The sequence below is a fragment of the Saccopteryx bilineata genome, chromosome 11, assembly GCF_036850765.1.
Source record: "Saccopteryx bilineata isolate mSacBil1 chromosome 11, mSacBil1_pri_phased_curated, whole genome shotgun sequence".
Classification (NCBI taxonomy): domain Eukaryota; kingdom Metazoa; phylum Chordata; class Mammalia; order Chiroptera; family Emballonuridae; genus Saccopteryx; species Saccopteryx bilineata.
Genome location: NC_089500.1, coordinates 69376676 through 69399094, shown reverse-complemented (window position 1 = coordinate 69399094; position 22419 = coordinate 69376676). Strand labels below are relative to the sequence as shown.

Here is a 22419-nt window from a genome sequence, read left to right as displayed (position 1 = left end):
CCCTGGAGGGAACCAGGAGGCAGACCCGTCTCCTGGGACCTAAGAATAGATCCAGGGGATCAGAGGGAAGCAGGCTCTGGCCTGAGAGAGCCCCTCTCTGCCTTACATGGCCTTGTTCTGGGCTGAGCCACAGCCTGAGGGCCGGGGGGCGGGGAGGATAGAGAATATGAGCAGAGCAGCCTTGTACAGGCTCCAGGCTGCCTGAGGACAGAGCGGTGCCATCATCCATGCCATCATCGATGGCCCTGGGAGATAATACCGTTCTCCCTCACTGTGACAGCCCCGGGTGGAGGGTGGCGGAGGGTAAGGTAGCTGGAGCTAGCTGTGTGCTCCTCACATGCCAGACCACAAGCATTGATTTCCAGGGGCCCCGCCTGCAGTCTGGGATCTCAGGAGCTGGGAGACATCAACCGCAACAACAAAGGTGAGACTCCCTCCCCCTGAGTTTCTGTGGCTCTGTTTTTGGCACAACATCAGCAGTGACAGGAAGAGCTGCCACCTGAACTAGGGGTTCAAGAGAGGCTGTGTGGGTATGGGGTAACCGGTGTGTGTGTGTGTGTGTGTGTGTGTGTGTGTGTGTGTGTGTGTGTGTGTTGGGGTGAAGGGGGGTGACTGTGTGTGTGTTGTGTGTTGTGTATATAAATGTCAGAGAGGCTGGAGAGCAAGGCAGCGGTGAAGGGCTTTGGTGCAGAAACGTCAGGGTTTAGAGAGTTTAGAATTTTAGAACAAATCTCTCTTCTTGCCATTTAACCCTCACATGTCCCTCCTTTTCCATGAAGGGGGGCTCAGCGCCTGCTTTCTTGAGCAGCTCATGGAAGAGACAAAGGCCTCCTGGAGGTGATGGAAATCCTTAGAGCAAAATCCTGTATGCCTTTTGCTCATTTGTTCTACATTCTTCCATCAGGCTGGGCACCTGACAGGGGCACCCCTCCCCGGGCCCTTTCGGAGTCCCCTCCCTGGCAGTCGTGTCTCCCCCAGATATCCAGCAGACACCATCATCTTTAGGAGTCGAATGTGATTAGCAGAAGCCCTCCTGACAGCTCCAAAGAGAATCCCTCCAATGCATATTCTATTGAGTGCATCTCACTGCGGCTGACAGCCGCTTTATCAATTAAATTCCACATTCCCAGTCTTCAGAGATGCCACGAACCTCCCTACCTAATAAATCACAGGCCCCCAGTTATTGTTAAATGTCCCATCAGTCTCTAATAAAATCCCTGCCAACAGGGGCAGGTTATTTATTATACTGCCTGGACAAGAATGAATCGGGCCCCATTCTCACAAGGAGAAGAGCAAACGCGACGCCTCCCTCCCTAAAGACGGAGGCTGTGATATTAAATAGGACAATTAATCAATGTGGGCCTGGGGCAGAGGAGAGTCTGGTCCAGAGAGAGGGAGGATGGTCTGATGTTCTCCTCCGAAAGCCAGCCAGGCAAATCGCCGCGGCGAGAGTTGGCTGCACAGAGCCCAGGGGTCCGGTCTTCACTGCATCTCTCCGTCCTCTGTGTGGAAAGGTACTGTGGATATGGTCTACACCAGGGGTCCCCAAACTTTTTACACAGGGGGCCAGTTCACTGTCCCTCAGACCGTTGGAGGGCCGGACTATAAAAAAAACTAAGAACAAATCCCTATGCACACTGCACATATCTTATTTTAAAGTAAAAAAACAAAACGGGAACAAATACAATATTTAAAATAAAGAACAAGTAAATTTAAATAAACAAACTGACCAGTATTTCAATGGGAACTATGCTCCTCTCACTGACCACCAATGAAAGAGGTGCCCCTTCCAGAAGTGCAGCGGGGGCCGGATAAATGGCCTCAGGGGCCACATGCGGCCCATGGGCTGTAGTTTGGGGACCCCTGGTCTACACCTAGGCCATGGGACATGTGTAGAGACTGGTTTCTCCATGTTGGGAGTTAGCCTCTTAGGATTCAGTAGAGTCCTGAAATAATAAATTCTGTCCAGAAGGTCAGGCATTATTAGTTGATCAGCTTGATGTAACAAAATTTATTGATGGTGCTGGTCTGCTGAGCGGATGAACTGAATGAGCAATGACTATAGGAGGGAACGAGAACAGGAAACACGTGCTCAGTCGCTGTCTGCTGGACACGCAGCACACGGGTAGCACCGGTCCTCGGGAAGCAATGAATCGACACCTACAAGCCCCAGGAGGTGTTAGGTGCAAAGTGGGCCTTGCAGTCACCTGGCACAGTTAGTTCCCAAACCCACACAGCCTTCTGCGGTCTCCACGTTAAAATCCAAACCCCTCCCCTTTGCCATCAATCAAGCCCCACTCTCCATTTCTAATAATATTTCTCTTTATTGCTACATAACACCACCCCCCTTTCCAAGAGCACAGCATACTCGTTTTATACTCGTTATGGTATAAACAAGTCCTCCATGGCAGACCAGGTCCTCCATGATGTGGGACTGATAAATCTCTGCGGCCTCGTTTCCTGGTAACTGCTGTCATAGTTGCCTCCTTCGCAGTAAAGGTCTTGCCTTCCCTAAACTACTTTGGTTTCTCCTGCTTCCACGCCTTCGCACAAACTGCTCCCTTTGCCCAGAATATCTTCCTCCTGTGCCTGCCTGCTGAGCTCTCCTCCCACCCTCACTGCCTGGTGCACTCCTTACCTGCCCATCTGGATGAGCTCGGAATATCAGCCCCAGGGCATCGTGGGACTGGAGATTTGTCTCCTGTGCTGTGATCTGCGGGGCTAGACTCCAGGGGTCAGGGAGGAAGGATCTGTGCGTGGGGTTTTTCCTCATAGTTCCACGCGCACTTTAAACCATTTTGGTTTGGCGTGGGGATGAGAAAGGCACAGAGAAGAAAGCTATTGCTCTCTGAATAGATACCCAAAGCTGTGTGCCTCGCTTTCTCAGAAGTTCCTCCCCACTCCGCCGGGACAGCCACACTGTGAGCAATGGAGGCCCTGAGAAATGGCAGTGCCGCCCATGATTTCACACCGCCCTCTGCCGCTTGCACATGTCCTCCTTGATCAGAGCCACCTGTGTGCCTGGGTCTGTCTCCTTGAGGGCAGTGGCTCCCTTTCGTCCTGTTTTTGTGTGTCCAGGATTTAGCTGATTCATATGAGGTGTTCAGAAGATTTTTGCGGAAAGAATGAATAAAGAAATGTTTGTGGGTAAAATGCAAATAATAACGTTGCCGACCCTTTGCTGCTTTGAGGGTCCAATGAGAAAAAGTGGCCACCAAAATTTAGTTCCTTCCCTTCTTTTCACATTTCCCCACAGATCCTCAGACGCAGGGTGGGCTGTGCCCAGGCCTTTGTTTATCTGTTTTCTTTCCTCCGCGCATAGAGACCTCCAATGCGAAGAAATGAATGGATGAGACCATTGGTATCTCAACATCCATTCTGAGTCTGAGCCTTAGTCCTGCTCCTGTAGTTCACAGGAGTTTCTCCCTCTTCCAGCTCCCAGGCACGAGGTGAGGAAAGGCTTCCCCGGGGAAGGAACACCATAGAGAGAGTCTGGGGTCTCACTGTGATTTCATCCTGGCGGAGACCGGGAGGCAGACAATCCAAGTGGTTTCCGTGCATGTTACTCTCACACCCTCCCTAGCTATGAAACGGCCTCTTACCTTTGTATTTTATCTTTACAGCACTATCAATCATGATCAACCCCATTATTGCAGTTTTTAGCTACTGAGGAAAACATTTTATTCACTTCTGTTTTGAGCTATAGCAATACAGCTTATTCCCAGTAGCATTACTGCAACACTTGGGTTTGTAAAACATCGAAACCAACAAAGGCAGTAACAGCTTTGGCTGGGTGGCTCAGCTGGTTAGAGCATCATCCCGATTCACCGAGGTTGTGGACTCCATAAACAAGTAAGACAACAAATCAATGTTTCTTCCCCCACTCCCTCTCTCTCTAAAATCAATAAATAAATTGCTTTAAAAAACCCCCAACAAATGCAATTACAGAATGCTATTCAATATTAAATCTAAGTGTTCTTTTTCTGGAAAAATAGTCTTTTTATCTTATTTTTCATTTTCTTTGTTTCTCTTTAAGTGAGAGGAGGGGAGATAGTGAGACAGACTCCCGCAGGTGCCACTATGGGGATCCACCTGGCAACTCCCGTCTGGGGCTGATGCTTGAACCAATCAAGCCACTGGCTGCAGAGGAAAAGAAGGGGGAGAGGGAGCAGGAGAGAAGCAGATGGTCACTTCTCTGTGTTTCCTGACTGGGAATCGAACCTGGGACATCCATATGCTCTATCCACTGAGCCAACCCGGAAAGGAGAGAGCAGGAACGAGACAGGAACATCTGTTCCTGTATGTGCCCTTACCAGGGATCAAACTGGTGACTTCTGTGCTTAGGAACAATGCTCCCACCAACCAAGCTATAGGGCCAGGGCTAGTCTTCTTATTTCTTTTGGTATGAGAGCTGGTTCTTTGACAGTGATGGGTTTGAGTTCTACAGACCACTCCTGTGACCATGGAGACCCAGCTGGATTTTTGAACAAGAGAGTGTCGGCCACTTAATGTTGATCACGTTCACCAAGAGCCTGGTGCTGGGTTGGAGAGCTTGAAGAGACAAAAATTCCCTTCTTTGAGAAGCTCATAGTTTATTTAGTGTGAGAGACAGACATGGAAACAAGATCACGGTAAGAACTGGGCTGGTCCTGACCTACGGTGGCACAGTGGGTAAAGCATTGACCTGGAATGCTGAGGTTGCCAACTTGAAACCCTGGGCTTGCCCTGTCAGGGCACATACAAGAAGCAACTACAATGAGGTGATGCTTTCTGCTCTTCCCCCCTTTCTCTCTCTCCTCTCTTGATTTTTTTTCTTTTCATTTTTTCATTTTTCTGAAGCTGGAAACGGGTAGAGACAGTCAGACAGACTCCCGCATGCGCCCGACCGGGATCCACCCGGCACGCCCACCAGGGGCGACGCTCTGCCCACCAGGGGGCGATGCTCTGCCCATCCTGGGCGTTGCCATGTTGCGACCAGAGCCACTCTAGCGCCTGAGGCAGAGGCCACAGAGCCATCCCCAGCGCCCGGGCCATCTCTGCTCCAATGGAGCCTTGGCTGCGGGAGGGGAAGAGAGAGACAGAGAGGAAAGCGCGGCGGAGGGGTGGAGAAGCAAATAGGCGCTTCTCCTGTGTGCCCTGGCCGGGAATCGAACCCGGGTCCTCCGCACGCTAGGCCGACGCTCTACCGCTGAGCCAACCGGCCAGGGCGCCTCTCTTGATTTTTATCATTCTTTTCTAAGTTTCTAAGCAAAATGCATTTCCAGGACTCCTTTTCAATGAGATCATCATGCCAAAGCTCCAACCACATGGTTTGGAATCTGGGTCATCACTGTGTGTGTGTGTGTGTGTGTGTGTGTATGCATGAATGGTCAGGATTATGATATGACAAAGGAAAAAATTGGGGTTGGATGCAGAATTTCTTTAAGTTTGGAATTGTGAATAAGACTAGGTTGCAGAAACCAATTATGACTAAAACTTTGTTATAGAAAATAATTTATTCAATAAATATTGAACATTTACTATGTGTCAGATTGTTTCATTTCCATTAGGGATACAGCAGACAACAGGACAGAATAGGTCTCTGTCCTCCCAGAGTGGGGAGACACAGTAAACATCATTTCAGTGATGAGAACCATGAAGAAAAACAGAGCAGACAAGGGAACAGAGAATGATGGGAAAGGAGGCGGAGCTGACAGGTCAGGGAGCTAACTTAGGGTGCTCAGGAAAGCCTCTTTGAAAGGTTGAGCAGAGACCTAAAGTAAAGGAAGGTGGTTAAAAACTAAGTCACCACCCTTGAGAGGGGACTGACTACAAACATTGTAGACATGTTATATTTGAGATGTCCATTAGGCATCTATGAGGAGATGTTGAGAAGGCGGATGAGTGTCCAAGCCTAGAGTTCAGAGGTGGAGACATGATTTGAGAGGTGTCAGTCCATTTCTTGGCTTCAATTCAATTCACTTAGAGCTCAACTCTTTGCCAGGGGCTGGGACGCAGAGATGACTACGTCGGTCCCGCGGACAGACAGAGGCCAGATCACGTGCTCGGTCTGTCTCACCCTCCTCCGCACTCTGCGGGCACAGAGGTGGCAGCGAGTAGCGGCAGCAGAGGGAAGGCTTGGGGTGAGGTGAGCGCCGAGCCAAGGCGGGCAGGTAGGCAGCGTGACGTGCCGCGCTCATCACAATGACAGCGTTGCCGGGGACGCGCGGCCCTGGGCTGGCGGGCCCGCCCACAGACGCCCGGCAGGCGGGGCGGCGGCTCCACCGTGAACGCGCGGCGCCGCACCGGTATCCTCCCCTTTCCTCTCCTTCCTCCGCCTTCCTCAGGCCACGCTTCTTTGCTGTCAAAGCTGTTTCCCGGTCTTTCCAAGCCTCCGACTTCCGCCCCTCCCCACCTCTCCCAGGCCAAGTGTGTCCGTGTCTTCGCGGGAAGAGTGCTAATAAAGTTTATTTTCTTCTCGCTTTCAGGCTCCCAGCCCCGCCCCAAGTACCGCGAGACCTCGCGGCGCGGCTACCATGGCGGCGGCGTTGGAAGCGCCAGCGGCCTTAGCGACCGAGGAGACTTCTGTGCCCATGGAACAGGTGGCCTCAAGGGTCCCGGCCCCAGAGCCCACCCCGGAGCCGGTGCGGAGCCTACGGACGGCCCACGACATCAGCGGCCCGCGGACCCGCACGGGGGACGTGCTGCTGGCGGAGCCCGCGGACTTCGAGTCGCTGCTGCTGTCGCGGCCGGTGCTGGAGGGGTTGCGGGCGGCCGGCTTCGAGCGGCCCTCCCCGGTGCAGCTCAAGGCCATCCCGCTGGGGCGCTGCGGGCTCGGTGAGGGCGGGGGCCCTGGGGAGGCCAGGGGGCGCCCGCGGACGGCGGCGGCGTGGCCTGGGAAAGAGCTCCGGCTCGGCCGGGGGCTCGGGCTGCACGCATTCGAGCCTCAATTTCCTCTTCTGTAAAACAGAGGTGCAGTATTGAGTTTGAAGATAGTTACGGCGCTTTACGTACCTACAGGTGGTTCTAGTTTTTTATTTTATGTTTTACAGAGACAAGAGAGTCAGAGAGAGGGATAGATAGGGACAGACAGACAGAAAGGGAGAGAGATGAGAAGCATCAATTCTTTGTTGCAGCACCTTAGTTGTTCATTGACTGCTTTCTCATATGTGCCTTGACTGTGGGGCTACGGCAGACTGAGTAACCCCTTGCTCAAGCCAGCGACCTCAGGGTCTCGAACCTGGGTTCTCCTCATCCCAGTCCGAGACTGTATCCACTGCGCCACCGCCTGGTCAGACCAGGTGGTTCTAGTTTTGAAGAAAGAAACGGTCGAGGTTCAGGGATGAGGCACGTTTCTAGACACGACCATGCGTTTTGAGAGTTTACTAAGAGCGGAGGTGGCAGCTAGGTGATTTCTGGAGACATTTCCAGCTCTGTGACTCATGTTTGAGACCTAAGCCTCTCCAGGCAATACCGTCTAGTGATACTTTTTCTCTTTGCAGATTTAATTGTCCAAGCAAAGTCTGGCACCGGCAAAACCTGTGTATTCTCCACCGTTGCTTTGGACTCTCTTGTTCTTGAAAACTTATGCACCCAGGTGAGTTGAGCTCAGAGGACCCAGAGGAGGGTATGTTATGTGGGTTTTATCACAGGCCGGCCGAGATGCGGATAGCTTCGTAGACATAGATACGAATTTGACAAATGATTGAGTTAAGACATATGAAAAGTATGACAGTAAGACAGTAGGCCATTGAGTGCTGGTGATGTGGATGGTGACCAAGGATGCATTCTTAGTGTTAGAAGGTTGGAATCTTTTGTTATGACTGCATCTTAAATAGAACGCCTGTCACATTCCTTGAGAATACAGAATCGGGGGTCCCCAGACTTTTTACACAGGGGGCCAGTTCACTGTCCCTCAGAGTGTTGGAGGGCCGCCACATACAGTGCTCCTCTCCCTGACCACCAATGAAAGAGGTGCCCCTTCCGGAAGTGTGTGTGTGTGGGGGGGCGGATAAACAGCCTCAGGGGGCCGCGTGCAGCCCGCGGGCCCAGCCGTAGTTTGGGGACACCTGGTACAGATTGAGATTCTTTTTTACTTGCTGATCAGGTTGTGGTGAGATTTAACATTTGGCCTGATTGATGGCAGGTGTGGAACGCTGGCTGTCGCTGGTAACTGCAGGTGTTTCCCCTAGCTCCATGAATGGATCACCCCGGGCCTCGTGTTCTAGGTTCTTTTAGTGTAGGTCTAAGGTGACCCTACCCAAGGTAATGGGAGCTTTGGGTTTGGGAACATTTCTTCCACAAAGATTTGTTGAGGCCATATTATTGATAAGCAGTTTGCCAGGCATCATTGGGGATACAAAGATGAATCAGCTGTGGTCTTCATAGTCGGCTTTGTGGTTTAGTAATTACGACAGACTGTAATACACGTTCTCAGTCATGTGTCTCTAATGATGGTTCTTCAACAGTGGTTTTTAACCCAGAAACCTGTATTCACGATTGGTAAAGCTTTTTATTTTTTAAAGGTTTTATTTATTCATTTTAGAGAGGTGGGAGAAAGAGAGAGAGAAGGGAGGAGGAGCAGGAAGCATCAACTCCCATATGTGCCTTGACCAGGCAAGCCCAGGGTTTTGAACCAGCGACCTGGGCATTCCAGGTTGACACTTGATTCACTGCACCACCACAGGTTAGGATGGTTGGTAAAGTTCTTTGAGTCCTTTCTCATATCGGCCAAATCCTGGGTGCTGCTGCACAAGGAAGTCCTGCTTCCCGAGGACCTGAGCTGTTTTCCTTGGGAAGTGAGATGTAGTTGAAATTTTGGCTTCTGATAATTTGGCAGCCTGGCAAATGCCAAACCCTGAATAAATTCCATAAATAAAATCTGTATTTTTAAAATTTAAGACTTTGTGTTATCAGAGTAACATTTATTTTTGAAAGTTGGGAAAAAGCAGAAAAATGAAGTACTGGAAAACAAAGTATAACCTCACCTACCCAGGGAGAAATGGCTCTTAACGGTTTTGGCATATTTTTTCCTAGTCTTCTATTTTTTACTAGCTTTTTTCTTTTCATAGTTGAGACCATGTCATTTCACCTCCTCCTCCTCCTCCTCCTCCAGTAGTTTTATTGCAGTGTGTCCATTGTGACGATCAAGGCTTTTTGGACCTGGCCCTGGAGCTAGACCTCTGGCCTTTCCCTGTGATTTTGTCCGACTGGTGGGGCTTCTTGCAGGGCCTCAAACACACCAAGAACACCACTGTCTTAAGTACGTCTTGTATTTGCTCTTTCCTTTTCCTGAAAATACTTCCCAAGGTATCACACAGCTCAACTCTGGGATGTATTTCTGGGTGTCTACTCAAAGGTTAATGAGCCTTCCTTGATCACCCCATTTACAATGACCCCTTTCTTTCCTTGCTTCTTCCCTTTTTCCGTTTGATATTTCTTCATAGCACTTGTTACTTCCTGCCATTATTTACACGTTTATATCTTCTTATTCAAGAATGAAAGTGCTGTTAAGAGCAAGGATTTTGTACTGCTAACTGTTGACTGCATAGCAACGTGTATGTTGCCTAGTACATAGTAGATTTTTTTTTAAAGAGAGAGACAGGAAGGGAGAGAGATGAGAAGTATCAACTTATAGTTGCAGCGCCTTAGTTCTTCATTGATTGCTTATATATGCCTTGACTGGGGGACTTCAGCTGAGCCAGGGACCGCTTGCTCAAACCAGCGACCTTGGGCTCAAGCCAGCGACCTTTGGGCTCAAGCCAGTGACTGTAGGGTCATGTCTATGTTCCCACACTCAAGCCAATGAGCCCATGCTCAGGCCAGCAACCTCGGGGATTTGAACCTGGGTCTTCATCGTCCTACTCCAACACTTCACTGCGCCACCACCTGGTCAGGCCGGTTCTTTTATAATATTTGTTGAATGAATAAAATGATCATTCAAAGGGAAAAATAGCTCATTATAGATTGTGCCACTCATGTACTTTTATTTTACTGACTCATTAAAGGTGTATTTTACATTTTCTTAGATTTTGATCTTGGCTCCTACAAGAGAAATTGCTGTACAGATACATTCTGTTATCACAACCATTGGGATAAAAATGGAAGGCTTGGAGTGTCACGTCTTCATTGGAGGGACTCCATTGTCTCAAGACAAAACCAGACTTAAAAAATGTCATATTGCTGTTGGATCTCCTGGTAAGACAGCAGTGCCTATTTATAACTGGAACGTTTAGGAACTAAACACTTAAAAAAATGATTTTTTTTTAGAGAGAGAGGAAGGGGGATAGAGAGAGAAACATTGATCTGATTTTATATGTGCCCTGACTGGGGATTGAACTGGTAACCTTTGCATATCAGGATGATGCTCCAACCAACTGAACCATCTGGCCAGCATGGAACTAAACACTTAAAACAATTTTTTAAAATATAATTTATTGATTTGAGAGAGAGAGAGGAAGTGAGAGTGGTGAGCAACTACTATGAGTTGCTTCCCATATGCGTCTTGACTGGGTAAACCTGGGGTTTTGAACCGGCAACCTCAGTATTCCAGGTTGATGCTTTATTTATTGCGCTACCACAGGTCAGGCAAAACATTAAAAAAAAAGATAGGAAGGAGGAGAGATGAGAAGCATTAAGTCATAGTTGCGGCACATGAGTTGTTCACTGATTGCTTCTCATATGTGCCCTAACTTGGGATGGGGACTTCAGCCAAGCCAGTGACCCCTTGCTCATGTCAGCAACCTTGGGCTCAAGCCAGTAACCATGGGGTCATGTCAGTGACCCATACTTAAGCCAGTGACCTTGGGGTTTTGAACCCTGGACTTCAGTGTCCTAGGTTGATGCTCTGTCCACTGTACCACCACTAGTCTGGCTAAATACTTTTTAATATAACAATAATATTGAAATCTTTGATAACTTTACTAATTATTTAGAGGATTAGAAATGTGAGCCTTAGCCCAGTGCGATGTAGACGCACGAGTGGACTACCAGCAGAACTGATGAACTCTCCGTTCCTGAGATGTTCAGGAACACGCACGGGGTAGGCTTCTGGGGAGAGGAATGGATGACTCCCAAGGAAACCCTTCTGAGCCACGGGTTAGGATTTTTCTTGGCTTTGATCATTCAGGCATGAGTCAGGATCTAGCACTCATTGCCTTGGCCATTCAAGTCTTTTGATAGGAATAGTGTATTTTCCATACTTCCTGGTGATGACATGTGGGGGAAATATAGTGGATTTAGGCAAGATCAGAACCCAGGATTTCTTTTTTTTTTTTTTAATTTTTTTAAATTTTATTTATTCATTTTAGAGAGGAGAGATAAAGGGAGAGAGAGAGACAGAGAGGGAGAGAGAGAGAAGAGAGAGACAGAGAGAGAAGGTGGGGAGGAGCTGGAAGCATCAACTCCCATATGTGCCTTGACCAGGCAAGCCCAGGGTTTCGAACTGGCGACCTCAGCATTTCCAGGTCGATGCTTTATCCACTGCGCCACCACAGGTCAGGCAGAACCCAGGATTTCTACTTTGTGGTTTAGTGCATAATGAACAAGGATTGGGTCAGGAAAGTCGGCCATACAACCTCTAAGTAGAGTGACATGGGCTGAGACTTGTACAAATTTGGTGCATTGCTATTTTTTTTTAGGCAGAATTAAACAGCTGATAAAACTTGACTACTTGAACCCAGGCAGTATACGTCTCTTTATTCTGGATGAAGCGGATAAGCTTTTAGAAGAAGGCAGCTTCCAGGAACAAATAAAGTAAGAGAAATCCCTAACTTGACTAATAAAACGGTACCCCAAAGTGTGTCTCTTGGCTTTGCCAGGTGGTGGTTCCTGTCTGCGTCGTTGCCATGGCGTGTTTCCCTTCTGTTTTGCAGTTGGATTTATTCTTCCTTGCCTGCCAGCAAACAGATGGTGGCAGTATCAGCTACTTACCCGGAATGTTTGGCTAATGCTTTGGCAAAGTACATGAGAGAACCCACTTTTGTGAGACTAAATTCCAGCGACCCAAGTCTCATAGGTGTGTATAGATATTGGTCCTTTCCTGGTTTGGGGTACTCTGGAGCTCCCCCTTGCCCAGTGGCCTGTTGCTTTCATATCTGCTGTGAGGCACGAGCAAATCGTTTTTTTTTTTTTTTTTGTATTTTTCTGAAGCTGGAAACGGGGAGAGACAGTCAGACAGACTCCCGCATGTGCCCGACCGGGATCCACCCGGCACGCCCACCAGGGGCGATGCTCTGCCCACCACGGGGCGATGCTCTGCCCCTCCGGGGGGTTGCTCTGCCACGACCAGAGCCACTGTAGCGCCTGGGGCAGAGGCCAAGGAGCCATCCCCAGCGCCCGGGCCATCTTTGCTCCAATGGAGCCTTGGCTGCGGGAGGGGAAGAGAGAGACAGAGGAAGGAGGGGGTGGGGTGGAGAAGCAAATGGGCGCTTCTCCTATGTGCCCTGGCCGGGAATCGAACCCGGGTCTACCGCATGCCAGGCCGACGCTCTACCGCTGAGCCAACCAGCCAGGGCCCAAATACGTTTGTTTTAACAGAAGACTCTTGACTTCTCTCTAGGTTTGAAGCAGTATTACAAAGTTGTCAATTCGTACCCTTTGGCCCATAAGATATTTGAGGAGAAGGCTCAGCATTTACAGGAACTGTTCAGCAGAATTCCATTTAATCAAGCCTTAGTCTTTTCTAATTTGCACAGCAGGTAATGTCCCGTAAAAGGTCACCTGGGGGAACTTGTGAGGTAGAAGCGGAGGCGAGGGGCAGGGTCTGTATGATTCTCACCCTCTGTGCCTTTCCCCAGAGCGCAGCATCTGGCTGACGTCCTCTCCTTTAAGGGCTTTCCTGCGGAGTGCATTTCAGGTGAGTTCCTCCTCAGCCTCTGTGAACACCCCACCTGGAAGCTTCTCTCAGGTCACGAGGAAGAAATACCGCTATGTGAGCTGTCTGTTAGCGTGAGGTTACGCTGAGTTTCCCGAGAAGGAACTTCACATTCACTTTTCACTGGGATTTGATATAGCAGTGTTCTTGTTTTAAGAAGTAAGTTGGCGCCTGACCAGGTGGTGGCGCAGTGGATAGAGCATCGGACTGGGACGCAGAGGACCCAGGTTCGAGACCCTGAGGTCGCCAGCTTGAGTGCAGGCTCATCTGGTTTGAGTAAGGCTCACCAGCTTAAACTCAAGGTCGCTGGCTTGAGCAAGGGGTCACTCGGTCTGCTGTAGCCCCCCGGTCAAGGCACATATGAGAAAGCAATCAATAAACAACTAAGGTGCCGCAATGAAGAATTGATGCTTCTTATCTCTCTCCTTACCTGTTTGTCTGTTTCTCTGTCTCTTTCACACACAAAAAAAAGTAAGTTGGTGTATAATAAAAATATAGAAATATCGCTTCATATGAAGTGATAAAATATCCCCCAATTTTGTGAGAGGTATATTTTAAAATTCTGATTGTAAATCTTAACCTAGATTTGCATATAAGGGCAGCAAGAAATTTGGTTTGTATATTTTTAAGTTGTTAAGACTGGGAGTTCTGGTTCCTGCTTTTTGTGGCTTTGGTAACTGTCCTTGGTCTGTTTAGGCAACATGAACCAGAGCCAGCGCCTTGATGCCATGGCCAAGCTGAAGCAGTTCCACTGCCGGGTCCTCATTTCCACGGATCTGGTAGGCTCCTCCTCGTGGGGGTGACTGTCCCCTCTCCATGTGTGTGCTGTTACCAGATGTGCAGATTTCACCTATGTGGGTCTCTCTGACAAGCATCCAGTGCTGGGGAATATACCTTCTTAAAAATGTCTTGATATATTAGCTGTGGCCAGCTAGCTCAGCAGTAGAGCATTGGGCTGGTGTGTGGAAGTCCTAGGTTCAATTCCCAGTCAGGGCACACAGGAGAAGCACCCATTTGCTTCTCCACCCCTCCCCCTCTCCTTCCTCTCTGTCTCTCTCTTCCCCTCCTGCAGCCAGGGCTCCATTGGAGCAAAGTTGGCCTGGGCGCTGAGGATGGCTCTATGGCCACCACCTCAGGCTCTAGAATGGCTCTGGCAGCAATGGAGCAATGCCCGAGATGGACAGAGCACTGCCCCCGGTGGGCATGCCTGGTGGATCCTGGTCAGGCGCATGCGGGAGTCTGTCTCTCTGCCTCCCCACTTCTCACTTCAGAAGAACACACACACAAAAAATGGCAAACAGTTGCTCTCTTTCTCCATTCAAGACCTCCCGTGGCATTGATGCTGAGAAGGTGAATCTGGTTGTGAATCTGGACGTACCATTGGATTGGGAGACATACATGCATCGGATCGGCAGAGCTGGCCGTTTTGGTAAGAAGAAAAATTTGAGTGCTTTGTTTAAGGGGGAGGAATCTGTCATGTGACAGGTGGATTGGATTGTCATTTACATGAAGATGATTTACTGCTTAACATTCCCTCTGTGCTTTAGGGACTTTGGGACTGACAGTGACCTTCTGTTGCCGGGGAGAAGAAGAAAATATGATGATGAAAATTGCCCAGAAATGTAATATCAACCTTCTGCCTTTGCCAGGTATAGTTACCTGTTTCATTTTGCTGTCAAAATAATGGCAATGGTGACAGGCCTAATAAATACTAACACAGACTAATTCTGATATCTCACGTACTATTCCAAGTACTTTTGAATGTTAACTCATCTAATTGTCACCATCATCCTGTGAGGTATGTGCTGGTATTTTCTATATTTTGTAGGTGAAGATACTGAGGCAGAGAGAGATTAGATTATATGCTTATTAAGTAGCAGGGAGAAGATCACAAGCTAATACCGGCACGTGCGAAATGAAAACTGTTATATTACTGTAGTAGCTCCATATTTTAGTTTGTAGCCTTGCAATTTTATTTTTTTTACAAAATGGGTATTTTACCTTTTTTGTTGCTGTGAAGGTGATTCTTGCCATAGTCTCCTTTGTCACCATGGGGAAGGAACAGTATCTTTAATTTGAACACTGCTTTGAAAATTTTGAAGTGTTTTTTTTCATTTGAGTGAATTGTCAAGTTGCCTTTTTTAAGTGCCATCTTGGAAACAATGTGTGTTTGAAACTGTTAATGACCTCTTGAAAACAAAAAAGCTGAAAAAATTCTTGTGTGGAAATCATTTATTTGCTATATGTGTTAATTTATGCATATTAGTGTATATATCTGTCTATGTAGGTGTGATATACATACTTATAAGTGCATACTTGTATAGTGTATGCATGGCCTTCTAGAATATGGTACATGTAGTTATTGACTAGTTATAATAATGAACATCTTACCAATTTGTGCTTTAATTCCTTAAGTGATTTTCTACAAAGCCGATTAGGCACAGGTCTGGGAGTCTTGTGGATTGTCTGCCTTTGTAATAACTTGTTTTGTGATCGTTTACAGATTTATTTAATAGCTCTAAGCTTATATCCTGATTTACAAAATCCTTGTTTTATGAAATCTTTCTGGTCTAGTGCAGCTCGAGAATATTAATGTGTTCTTGTTTCTTTTCTGTAGACCCCATTCCTCCCGGTCTGATGGAAGAGTGTTTGGATTGGGACGTGGAGGTTAGAGCTGCTGTGCATACATACGGCTTGGCAGGTGCACCGAGCCAGCCCCTCAAAACACAAGCTCAAGAAGTAGAGAGGACCTCTCAGACTCAGTCAGCTCACAGTAACCACGTGGCTTCTTGTAGAAATGCTTCCGTATCTGGACTGTCGGTCAGGTCCAAGGCCACCACCAAACAAAAGCTGCCTGTGAAAAGCCACTCAGAGTGTGGGAGCCCAGAAAAAGCAGGGTCACCGAAAGCACTGGGCTGTGCCGTACAGCTGGAAGAGCATATGGACAATTCTGTTGAGCCCCCTGCTGAAAACTGCAGTAACAGTCAGCCCCAGGCCAGGGAGGACTTGCCTGTGTCGCTCCCCCAAATCCCTTGTCTGTCTGCCTTTAAAATGCACCCACCATGCACTCTGCCTTTTGCAGAGCTGGTAGAGGATTACGAGCACTATATTAAGGAGGGGTTGGAGAAACCTGTGGAAATCATCAGGCACTACACAGGTCCTGGGGGTCAGGCTGTGAACCCACAGAATGGGTTTGTGAGAAACCGAGTTACTCCGGAGAGCATGCGGGTTTTGGCAAGTAGTAGCCAGTCGGGGGACTCGGAGAGTGACAGCGGTTCTTACAGCTCCAGGACTTCCTTCCAGAGCAAAGGAAACAAGTCGTGCGTGGCAGGCTCTTCTGACATTCTGCCAAAAGGCTTGGAATCGACCCCTGCGGATGGCCGTGTCTCTTTGGAACAAACTCTGAATGGGAGTGACACCCCTAATCTAGTCGAGTGTCCGGGGTCACCTGAAGTCCAGGTAAAGGCAAGGCCTACAGAGGGGGCTCAGCAGAGGGCGAAGCAGAGCCGGAGAAGGTCTCCCCGGCGGTCCTCCTCGCGGGTGCAGACGGATCCCCAGGAGGGCGAGGGGTATGCCCGCCACAGGGAGAGCCACGAGGGCTCGCCTGGCGCGTATCAGGACTACGAGGAGTACTGGCGAGCCTACTACAGGGCCTGGCACGAGTACTATGCGGCTGCGTCTCAGTCCTATTACTGGAACGCCCAGAGGCACCCGGGCTGGATGGCGGCCTACCACATGAATAGCGTTTACCTACAAGAAATGCTGCGTGGCAACCAGTGAGCGGGGCCGGCCCAAAGAGACTTCATGGGTCAGATTCTTGAGAGAAATATTTTGGTACTAAATGAAAGGTCCCAGGGTGCCATTTTCTATAAGCCGTTCCAAAAAGAAACATTTGAAAGACTTGTATCACTGCTTACTTAAAACAAAATAAAAACAACTTGAGGTTTGAAAACCAGTCTATGCTGCGGAGTTCTTTATAAAGAACTTGGCCTGCGTTTTCATGGAGGTACGTATGTTTATCACTTGCCAGATGAGAAGATTCCTGTTTCTTTTCTGCTCAGGCAGGAAGGAGTAAAAACATTGCTTCCGACTTTCCCAAAGGTACTTGGTTTGATGCCCTTTGCTTCCAGTAAAAGTAGTTGTTAGTAAAAATACAAACAGCCTAACGTGTTGTCATATTGGTCATCTTTTGAATGTCTTTTGTTTTCAAGACGTTGAAAGCTGTCCACTTCCTTACCGTGCATTAAATAACTAGGCATCATCGGTTGTCTTATTTTTGTTTCTCAGGAAGAGGGACGGCTCTTAATCGTTACTAGTTTTTGAATGGTTTTTTTTTTTTTTTTTTTTGTATTTTTCTGAAGCTAGAAACGGGGAGAGACAGTCAGACAGACTCCCGCATATGCCCGACCGGGATCCACCCGGCACGCCCACCAGGGGGCGACGCTCTGCCCCTGGGGGGGGGGCTTTGCTCTGCCGCGACCAGAGCCACTCTAGCGCCTGGGGCAGAGGCCAAGGAGCCATCCCCAGCGCCTGGGCCATTTTTGCTCCAATGGAGCCTCGGCTGCGGGAGGAGAAGAGAGAGACAGAGAGGAAGGAGAGGGGGAGGGGTGGAGAAGCAGATGGGCGCCTCTCCTGTGTGCCCTGGCCGGGAATCGAACCCGGGACCTCTGCACACCAGGCCGACGCTCTCCCACTGAGCCAACCGGCCAGGGCTAGTTTTTGAATCTTTTGCCTCTGATGAAAGCTATAGATTCATCCCAGAAAATGTCTGATCATAAACAGTAATTGGATGTAACTTCAAGGGGTTCAGACATCGAGCCCCTCTAAGGAACCCAGGTTAAGAACGGCCCTATCCTATTAGTAGGCTAAGGGAAGGCTCCAGCTATTTTAAGTATTTGGTGGAAGCGGAAACTTACTCTGTTAAACTCTTGAGTGTTCTAATCTTGTGTCTTCTAGAGATCCCCCTGCCCCGTTTTTACCTCTCTAAGATCCGAGGGGAGTGATCACTCTTCTGAGATGGTGCACCTATGAAGTATGATCTAGAAAAGTGTAATTGGAAGTTACTTACTCCATTTCTTCTCTGTGGGAGTCCTCTCCTGGTAGGCCTTGGGCTCCGAGGCCTCCTGAGAGGTGTATTTGTGGCGGGACTCCCGTACCTGTAGAGGTGCATACTTAGCTTTGAAGAGGAGGTTGCTGCTGTGCAGTGCACATACCTGTCCAGGCCGTTGACCCTCTGGGCTGTGAGCAGACACCCAAGGCCGCTGTCATTTACTGCCCAACACTCACGGAGCACAGTCCTAAACTCCGGCTTTCCGTGGATTTCTGTATTTGGGATGGCCAGTGGAAGTTTACATGTAAAGATGGGTTTATGTATACGTATCAGTGTGGACAAATTCCAATGAGTTAATTGACACAAAAGAGCAAATCCACAATTAGGTCCAGCATGTCATTAGAAATAGAGACTTAAATTGCTCACTTAAATAAAATCCTGCCATTCCTATAGAATTGAACATGCCCTTCTTCCTACTCTTTCCCCCTCAACATCGCCACGTTCACAGTTTTTCACTGCTAGGGGGTTTCATTAGGATACTGCCGCATCTTAGGGATGAGGTTACCTATTAGCCTTGAAATTAATTGGAGTCTCTCTAGGTTTGTCATATTTTGTGTTTGCTTTTATTTGTTTGAAATAGAAAAATAAGCTGGAGGTGAGCATGTGCATAACATGGAAGTAATCATTGTTTTGTTTTCCATAAGCGCCTGCTAGGGAAATTTTAGCTGTGACCTTTCTGAACAGTTCGCAGTTGCCGTGGTGGCTGTGGGAGGACTCTGAGGAGGAGACTGGTTTGCAGTGGTCAGTCTGGTGCGTGTCCCTGTGATCTGTAGGAACCACAGATAAGTACACTCACTTGCGAATGCTTTGTGGGGTATTGGAGGAATGCTTGTCCTGGGGCTGCCTACTTCTTACCTTACACCGGTCATGTGACCGCTCAGGACCCAGCGTTCTCATTCAAATGCCTGCCTGGACTGGAAGACTGGGCCCCTTCCAGTTCTGCTTTAGTTACTGTTGCTCATACGAGAAAATGCTTCCTGACTAGGGAAAAGGAGTTTTATAAATAGAGAGTCTTTATAAATTCAGGTAATTTGTGTGAATGGGTTAAATGTCCGAATTCTAGAATACTAAATCAGTACACTCGTCAGCTGTTTAATCTAACTTAAATTAGGCGGTGGTGGTAACATAGAGGAATCTTTGGGAAACCTACTTTGGGTAATTCTGACTTAGAATATAAATTATGATTTGGGGTAATTTTAAAGCAGTATTTTCCAAAGTAGCTTAGGTATTACAGTAAAATTTACTAACCTTTTAAAAATGTGGTTTAAAGGTAAACTTCAAGCCCCCAAATACCAAAAATAATTGAAGAGGAATTAGAGTACTTGTGGATCAATTTGTAAGAGATAGGGGGAGTAGTTTGAAGTTTAAAGATTTTCTTCCCCCTAGGTGTAAATAAGACTTGTTAATCTTAAGTAAAGTTTATACTTCTGATAGCCACAGCCGACACTGGCACTACATTGCAAGGTAATTGTGTTGTCTTGGCAGGCTCTGTTTCTTGTCTGCCTCTGGGAAGGGGTGCATATGTGCCAGTGAGCACCGGCTCTTTAATGAAAAGAGCACACGTTGCCCCAAGCCCCAAGCGCGTCTGGTTCCCAGTTCCTTGTCTCCAGACCGCTTGCATTGTGGGTGTGTAGTGACACCTAGTGGGTGATAAGGATAGGAGCACCCGTGATTGAAATGAATTGCACAGCCAACCTCTGTGCTAGGGTTGGGGCAGCACGCATAGGCCCCAATGTTCCATTTCTGCAGTTTTCTTTGGGGTCTGGTTGTTGTGGGGAAGTGAAAAGGATTCCCATTGTTGTTGCCACATTATGGTGACATGAAAACACCTATTGCTCTCACTATCTGAATTGGAATTACTAAGGTTACAGCAGACCTTCAAGATTTCTCATCTAGTCCCCTCATTTTTAAGATGAGGAAGCCAACGGAAGCCGAGAAGTGACGACGTGGGGTCGTGGCGGAGTGACCGCGCCTCCGCGGGTGCCTCGGCTCTGGTTCCCTGGCTTCCTGCCAGCCCTTGTGGCCTTGACTTTGAGTTCTCCTTTCAGTTTGAGGTTAGGTTTAGATGAAGTACATGTTCATTGTATTCTTAGCAGAACCAGTACTTACACATAATGTCTCTCAGTAACACAGGGCTGGGCCTTAACGCAGAGCTGTGGACACAGTCCCCCTCTGTGAGACCAGGGAGGGACAGTCGTGGGCGGCAGGGGGTGCTCGTGTCGATGGGGCAAGGGAGGGAAGATGGGACTACCCCTTCTGACATTCTGTGACTTTGCTTTAACAAAGTTTTCTTTTTCAATTACAGTTGACATACAGTATTAGTTTCAGGTCCTGTGGCTTTTCTCTAGCGAGGTAGAAAGCCTGCCTTTGCTCACAGGAGCCTCAATTCTACTGTTACAGAGCTGGTATTGGAATGAACAGTCCTTTAGAGTTTGTGGCACATAGTTTAATCCAGGTTGGATACATCCGGTACAGCAGTGGCACGTGACTCGATACTGTAAATGATACACGTTTTAACATATGCACTACAGTTTCAAAAGAAGACGACAGGAAACTCAAGGTTTTTTTTTTTCCCATAGAAAGTTTTCACATGTTTATCTTCCTGCAATTTTGTACAGTATTTCTTCTTTGCTGTCGTGATGTTGGTAAGCAAAGCCCCTTTACCATACGAAAATAGAAAAGAACACACTTGATGTTTTTCACGATAACATTAATGGGGGGAGTGACCTCTAAGGAAAACATTACGTTGGAATGTCTGGTTATCAAAAATATACCATCCCTCCCGCCTCCCAGGTTTGTAAAATAGTCTGTTGGTCCAAGGAGCCCCCCAGGACTTGGTCAGTGCCCTACACTGGTTAGAGTATCATCATCCAGTGTAATTAAGTAACCTGCTGAGATAAATGTCATCCCCACACGTGATGAGAAAAACAGAACATTCTGAATAGAAAACAAGACTCAAAAGGAACCCCTTTAAAGCTGTTTCTGTTGCTGATGAGCACTCGCTCTCAGTTCTCAGGTGCTCGTCCCGATGCTGTTCGGCTCCCAGGTCATAACCGTGTTTTCCCTTCCTCCAGTCAGTGTAAAGCCTTGCGAAGGATGAGATCTCGTAAGGAAATCAGAAAGGGAAAATGAAGGTCTTCCAGGCTCCTGTTTGTGATGGTTACCATGCCAACTGGTTAGAAGAGAAACTAATATTGCCTTAGTAATCTAGGAACCCGGCATTGAGATCCTCCTGCCTCGTAGTTACCTGGTAATTGAGGTGAGGGCGTCGGGACCACGGGAATCCGTACTAACCTCACGACCTGAGCTGAGCTCCACTGCAGCGCCTACCTCGCAGAGTTTAAAGGACAGGAAGAAGTCCAGGCACATGTGTCTGTGTTCGCTCCCTGTCTGTGTTCTAGTGTGCTGAGCCCAGGCTGTGGGGTCATAGTTTGAACACTGGGTCAAGTCCTCAGCATTTCCACGAGTTGACTTTTTGTTAACATGGTTCATCATGAACTGCCCACCTTAATTTCTGTTTAAATTCTTATTTTTAATTTCACTTTTCTACTTGCTGGTCCTAACTCCTGTGTGATTGTAGACTAATGTGTTCAGTTGTCACTGAGACTGTCTGGCCTTGTGAACAAGATTCTATGCAGTTAGTCATGAGCTTGGCACTAATTATGAACACCCTACGAAAGAGAAGGGGTCCTGGCTCAGGGTGGTTTTGAATGGAATGCTTCCTCACCCTGAATCACCACCCTTGATATCTGGGTTTTAAATTTGTAAGCGAGCCTCAGAGTAATGCCACATGGCGTGGAGGAACCACCCCAAGGCAGGATGTCTAAGCCCTGGACCGCACTCAGTTCTGCCATGTGAACCTGGAGAAGTCACTCTGTCGATCAAGGATCTAGTTCCTTGACATGCCACCGTAAATTGTAGGAAGGACCAGAAGGACTACAGAAGGTATGTTTTGAAATGTTGGCCAAGCCTTCTCTTTATGGAGAAGAGACAGCATTTGACAAGCAACCTGACTGTTCTCTTGGTCACCATCTTTGACAGAGCTGCTGGCCCAGAGCCAGCTCTGCCGGGGACAGTGGTTTCCAGGGGTGGTTTGTAGCAGCGCGGTCAGGTGGTCCCGAGGGCCGCGTGCAGGCAGTACTGCCGTGTACGTAAGGTTCGGTCTCTGGTCATGGCACAGTTCTTAGAGGGCACTTCTCCGAGGCATTGATGCTCTGAGAGGCAATGGGAAAAAGCACTAGACTCAGCCAAAGGGACCGCGTCCTGGTCCCTCTGTCATTAAATAACAGCGGGACCTTGACCCTGTCACTTACTCCTCTGAGTGTCAGCGTTCTGCATCGTAAACTGTTAAAGAGATTCTTTAATCTCTTCTAGTTATATCAGTACTTGATTCATCTGAATGTGAATGTAGCCTATTAGTTTTTTACCCCTGTCTGATGCTGAGCGAGATTGGATA

General features: G+C 48.1%; 1 protein-coding gene across 2 annotated transcripts; it reads left to right on the top strand.

The window, feature by feature from the left end:
* Positions 1-229: 229 nt before the first annotated feature.
* Positions 230-17038, top strand: DDX20 (DEAD-box helicase 20). 2 transcript variants are annotated; one of them, XM_066246895.1, is made up of 12 exons: positions 230-424; positions 6468-6816; positions 7482-7576; positions 10008-10176; positions 11619-11733; positions 11853-11995; positions 12539-12677; positions 12777-12835; positions 13550-13632; positions 14177-14282; positions 14401-14502; positions 15471-17038. In XM_066246895.1, exons 2-12 carry the CDS (start codon positions 6516-6518, stop codon positions 16631-16633), a joined length of 2475 nt encoding a protein of 824 aa, XP_066102992.1. In that variant the 5' UTR covers positions 230-424; positions 6468-6515; the 3' UTR covers positions 16634-17038. The 2 variants fall into 2 exon arrangements, with proteins under 2 accessions (XP_066102992.1, XP_066102994.1); XM_066246897.1 differs by lacking the exon at positions 230-424 and adding an exon at positions 6048-6152.
* Positions 17039-22419: the final 5381 nt, after the last annotated feature.

Bases quoted from the DNA above. Each gene is read 5' to 3' on its own strand.
- DDX20 (XM_066246895.1), top strand. From the start codon at position 6,516: ATGGCGGCGGCGTTGGAAGCGCCAGCGGCCTTAGCGACCGAGGAGACT. The intron at 11,734-11,852 runs GTAAGAGAAATC...TCTGTTTTGCAG, and splicing joins AGCTTCCAGGAACAAATAAA to TTGGATTTATTCTTCCTTGC. The intron at 11,996-12,538 runs GTGTGTATAGAT...ACTTCTCTCTAG, and splicing joins CAGCGACCCAAGTCTCATAG to GTTTGAAGCAGTATTACAAA.